The 6,000-nt window shown below is 42.0% G+C and overlaps 1 protein-coding gene across 1 annotated transcript in view; it reads left to right on the forward strand.

Annotated features, from left to right (window-relative positions):
- LOC142737618 (cilia- and flagella-associated protein 337-like) overlaps positions 1-4,878 on the forward strand; it is a 92,884-nt gene extending 88,006 nt beyond the window's left edge. Inside the window, exons 25-26 of the mRNA XM_075849709.1 lie at positions 1,653-1,732; positions 4,048-4,878. Coding sequence (XP_075705824.1) covers positions 1,653-1,732; positions 4,048-4,210 — 243 coding nt within the window. The 3' untranslated portion in view covers positions 4,211-4,878. The remainder of the gene's footprint in view (positions 1-1,652; positions 1,733-4,047) is intronic.
- The last annotated feature ends 1,122 nt before the right edge of the window (positions 4,879-6,000 follow it).

The following is a 6,000-nucleotide window of genomic DNA, read 5'->3' on the forward strand; positions in this document are numbered from 1 at the left end:
TAAAAGCATTCCGGAGTTATTACCACATAAAGTGACACGTCAGATTTGAAAAAATAGGCTGTGTCCGTAAGGCCAAAACAGGCTCAGTCCTTAAAAGGTTAATATTCTAATTTTCTGAGACACTAAATTTTGGGTTTTCATTAACTGTTACCATAATCATCAACATTAAAAGAAAAAAAATGCTGGAAATAGATCCCTCTGTGTGTAATGAATCTATATAATATGAGTTTCACTTATTGAATTGAATTACTGAAATAAATTAACTTTTTGATGATCTAATTCATTGAGAATAACTGACTAGTGTATGTATATATATATATATATATATATATATATATATGGAAAGGGCTCGTCTGCATGAGATAACCAATTTAATGATCGTTTTAAAGTTAATATTTCACCTGGAATTTACCTTTATTAAATCTATATGATGTTCTATGCACATCAGGTTTGTCTCTATGTCTTCTGTTAGGCCCCATGCACACGAACGTGCTTTTGCGGCCGCAATTCCCCCGAAAATCCACGCGAGAATTGCGGCCCCATTCATTTCTATGGGGCCATGCACACGACCGTAGTTTTTGCAGTCTTTGCATGGCCCGGGAGCCCGCACCGCAGAAAGAACGGGCATGTCTTATTACGGCCGTCTTCTGCGGTCCGGGCTCATTGAAAACAATAGAAACCTGTAGTATACTTTTTAGGAAAGTGAAATGTAAGGCCTCATGCACACGACCGTAGCCATGTGCATGGCCCGCGATTTGGCGGCTGACAGTCCGCTGCCGGCCGACCCGAAAATCAGGGCCGTGCACATGGCTATGGTCGTATGCATGAGGCCTTACATTTCACTTTCCAAAAAAGTATACTACAGGTTTCATAAAGGGTGCCCTTTTGACACGTTTGTCTGATTTGTACCATATTGAAAGTGCTGATTAATGTGGGCATATAATTTTTTTTTCTTTGCCAAAAATAATAATATGTCCTTGTGCTGTCCGGAACAGTAAAATCTACCTATCAATTAAGTAAAATGGGAGCAGGGGATGCAGCACAGTATCACTGTTTAACCAAGCAGAGTCAACCATTCAAATGTGTGTTTTTTGTTTTTGAGGAAAATGCTTTTTAAAGTGTTCATAGGACTTATTTGTTCATTTTAAAATTATTATCGCTGTCCTTAGCAACAGATCACTTGCTGCAATTTTTAAAGAAAATCTCAAAGAAAGTAAATCTATGCTTTGAGGTAAACATTGAACCCAATCATAGGGGATATTATACTAACCAGATATGGATGTAACACACTAAGGCCTTATTCACACGAACGTCTTAAACGTCCGTGTGATGGCCGTTGAAACAACGGCCGCCACACGGACCTATATAATTCAACGTGGCTGTTCATACGGCTGTTGTTTCAACGGACCGTGTGAAGGGTCCGTGAGAAAATAGGACATGTCCTATTTTTTCACGCTTCACGTATCCCTCCATAGACTCTAGTCTATGGGGGATGCGTGATATCGCATCCCGCAGCGCAGAGCACGGATGCACCTCGGACGTGAAAAACTGCAGTTTTTCACGTCCGAGATGCGCAACGCCCGTGTGAATCTAGCCTAAGGCTGGGACAAAGAGGAAAAGGGGAGATGACAACTTATGTGTTTGTATTCTAGTTGGAGGCTGCTTCTATCCCGATAGATGATAAGGACATTGCAGATGAACTAAAAAGAATTTCTCTCAACTCCAATAACAGGTAATATGTGCCTAGTCAGCGACTTGAGGAATGGAGATTTAAAGGGGAAATCCATCCAAAATTGATTTTTCAATGTAGCCTATGAACTGAGGCCACCATATCAATTTCCAGAAAAAGGGGCTGCTCACTACAATCTCCTCAAGTCAGATAGATGGGAGGTCCATCTCTGGGACCCGCACCTATCTCTAGAACGGGGCCCCCTAAACCCCGTTATACCTTTCTCTGTTCCCGCTGCCACTTGTAGTTTCCGACCATGTATCAGGAAACCAGTGTAGCTCGCAAGCTCTTCTGCTTCCGTAACTGCCATTCACTTCTATGGGAGTTACAGAAACAGCGTAGCTCGCATGCTCTGGTGCTTCTGTAACTGCCATTCACTTCTATGGGCCTTACGGAAACAGCATAGCTCAGCGAGCTACGCTGTTTTCCTAATACATGGTCAGAAATTACGAAGTGGCCAGGAGGCAGTGGTAACTGAGAAAGGTAGAACGGGGTTTAGTGGAAACCGTTCTAGACCTAGGTGGGACATGCATCTATCCGATATTTATGGCATATTCTGTGGATATGCCATAAATGTCCCTGATGGGCAAACCCCTATAAAGACTCTGTCATGTGGTCTACTGACACTTCTCTGGTTTCAGCTGGATTTCCCTTTTTAGGTGTCTGACATATCTGCTTAGACATTAATCTCCTAAAGGGGCCTGTCTGAATAATGATGTAAAGGAAAGCACGACGTACATGTGTTAGGGTATGTTCACACAGCAGTTTTTTGCAGAAATGTCTGCAACATGTGAATATAAACCTTAGGCTGGGTTTACACCGTGTCGAAAATTTGTTTTTTTGCTGTGATCCACGGCAAAACCAAGCCATTTTGCCCCAATTTTAAGAAAATGTAAGCAAAAAACACATTTTGGCAGAACGTGGGGGTATGTTAACACAGTGTTACGTTGTTGTTGAAAAATCAGACACTGAATCCGCCTCCAAAAGCAGCACCACTATTCAGTATAAATATCAAAAATATCAAATATCCCGAGGATCCCATAGAAATACAGCTATATATTGGCTACACCTAGATGTTGAATACAGTACAAAACAATGGTAAATTCCATGTCAGCAATAAAATGCACAGTGAGTATAGAATAACATCATTATTAAGCCTGGATATATAGCCACATAGGAAGGGGCAACAAAAAAGTTTATACAATAAAGTAGCCTTCCATGACTGCCATTGCTAGATGCCCTATCAAAAAAATAAGTAAGGAATGTAAGTATTTTAAAGAGTGGATAAATAATCCAAGAGAAGTGACTTACCCATATGGGCTGAGTAGACCATGTGCCTAAATGTAGCGCCCCGAAGCGCGTTTCCTCGCTTTTTCAAGGGGTACTCGTATCCACTCTTTAAAATACTTACATTCCTTACTTATTTTTTTTTGATGGGGCATCCAGCAAGGGCAGTCATGGAAGGCTACTTTATTGTATAAACTTTTTTGTTGCCCCTTCCTATGTGGCTATATATCCAGGCTTAATAATGATGTTATTCTATACTCACTGTGCATTTTATTGCTGACATGGAATTTACCATTGTTTTGTACTGTATTCAACATCTAGGTGTAGCCAATATATAGCTGTATTTCTATGGTATCCATTATGTTTTGTTCATTAATAAAAGATTTGACGCTTTTTCTTTTTAGCGACGCTGATTTTGATTCAGTGCTCTGAAATTTGAGCGCCGTATGAATTACGGTGCCGATTCCAATTGAAAATAATGGGAGTCAAAATAGAAAATGTGCCGGAATCAGTGTGCAAAAAAACCACAGTGTGAATATAGCCTCAAAGGGCAACTTCATATCTGCATGGTTCAGTTATGGTATATACTGTACGCATCGGGGCAGATTTATTAATAATGGCTCAAAGATAGATAGCCAAAACTTTAGACGCTAGGCTGAAGATACGCCAATTTTTTCAATGATGTGCACGCTGTTTGATAGCGTTAGCGCATCTTGGCACATGTTAGACTCTGTTCCCTTCTGTACACCACCTATTGGGTGGTAAGCTTTTTAGATCAGTATTTTGCGACACAAAACTGGAGCGTGCCAGTGACGGATCTGGCGCATTTCGCAACTAGACAAATCCATATTCTAAGTATGTGACCAGACGTGGCGAGCTTGTCGTAAATCAAGGTTCTTTCTGGAGCACACATTCATAAATTTGGCCAGCAATATACGTGCCAAGAAAATAGGCGCACAAAAAGCCAGAACTGAGGCGCAGAGACAATCTTTTGTTTTTAAAACTGAATTTTAATCAATTTCTTTCAACAGAGTAAAAATGCTGAGTCCAAAGCAAGTGGAGCACCAACAAGCAAGTGGGAGACTGAACGCCTATAAGTCATTGCAAATATGTGATTTAATGTCAGTTTCAGCTACTATTCGAAAGCCAAACCCAGCAGCAGAGCTCAATGATCCATATGACCTGGCTTTCTAACACCACGATGCTTCGTTGACAATGAGAAATCCTGCGCAGACTCGATGCACATTTACTGTATTGTGAGATGAAGATACACATGTCCTTGTCTGCTAATGTTAATTATGTAACCTGGATCTTCAGGTTTTAGGCTCGGTTCCCACACAGCATAAACACTGTGGAACTTCTGTGCGGAAACTCCGCAGCATTTACAGTAGCAGCAAAGCGGATGTAATTTCTGCAAATGTCAGGCCACACGCTGCAGAAAAAAAAGCAGGGAAGTGTTCTCCGGCGTGGCTTTCAAATCCGCAGCGGGTCAATTTATGCTGCATATTCTGAGTGGAGACGCTGCGTGTTTGTGCCATAGACTTGAATAGGGAGCATAAATTCCACACTTAAAATATGCAAGTTGAGTTTTGTTGCATTTTGCACAGCGAAAACTCTGTAAAAAAAAAAAAAAAAACCAGAAAATCCGCAGGTGCACATAAAGTTTGCTATAGTCAATGCTTCACACTAAATCCACAGGTAAAACTGATGCAGAGCTTTTTAGGAGATTCCACCGCCTGTGGGAACATACGTTTAAGTTTGCCAGAGACATTAGATTACTTTGTCATCGGATCCTTGAATGCACATGGTAATATCTGGACTGATGGCCGTTATCCTGTGTCTAGAGGATCCTTAGGGTATGTGCACACACACTAATTACGTCCGTAATTGACGGACGTATTTCGGCCGCAAGTACCGGACCGAACCCAGTGCAGGGAGCCGGGCTCCTAGCATCATACTTATGTACGATGCTAGGAGTCCCTGCCTCACTGCAGGACAACTGTCCCGTACTGTAATCATGTTTTCAGTACAGGACAGTAGTTCCACGGAGAGGCAGGGACTCCTAGCATCGTACATAACTATGATGCTAGGAGCCCGGCTCCCTGCACTGTGTTCGGTCCGGGACTTGCGGCCGAATTACGTCAGTCAATTACGGACGTAATTAGTGTGTGTGCACATACCCTTAATATTCATCAATCTACATCTGACAAGTGAATACAAATAACTACCACAGTATATTACTCCACTGTTTAGAACCAATATGTGGATGTTGTCCCAGGGAACCATTTGTTGTATCCTTTGTCTCTTATGGCCTAATGCTGTTTAGCAAGGTTTAGGCTGGGTTCACACGACCTATTTTCAGACGTAAACGAGGCGTTTTATGCCTCGTTTTACGTCTGAAAATACGGCTACAATATGTCGGCCAACATCTGCCCATTAATTTGAATGGGTTTGCCGACGTACTGTGCAGACGACCTGTCATTCGACCTGTCAAACGATGACGCGTAAATTGACTGCCTCGGCAAAGAAGTGCAGGACACTTCTTTGCAACGTAATTTGAGCCGTTCTTCATTGAAGTCAATGAAGAGCAGCTCAAGATTACGGGCGTCAAAGACGCCTCGCATAATGCGAGGAGGAGCTTTTACGTCTGAAACGACGCAGCTGTTTTCTCCTGAAAACAGTCTCTCTTTTCAGACGTAAAAGCCACTTCTCGTGTGCACATACCCTTAGACTCTTTGCATATTATAGTTTTTACATTTAAAGCGGCCCTCTGGTCCCATGACAACATTTTAATAACGATGGGGAATATGGATTAATATTACCTTTTGCCCTCCTCTGCCGTTTTAGAGTCCTCTCTGTGATATCCCAAAATAGCCGCAGCGCTTCTTTGACTACGAGTGAGAGACACTCCCACTGTTCTCGGATTGGCCAGAGCTGCTTACATGTGAGCAGTTCTGTCCAATCCATAAACAGAGGGAGTGTCT

Source organism: Rhinoderma darwinii, chromosome 1 (genome assembly GCF_050947455.1).
Source record: "Rhinoderma darwinii isolate aRhiDar2 chromosome 1, aRhiDar2.hap1, whole genome shotgun sequence".
In the NCBI taxonomy this organism is placed as follows: Eukaryota; Metazoa; Chordata; class Amphibia; order Anura; family Rhinodermatidae; genus Rhinoderma; species Rhinoderma darwinii.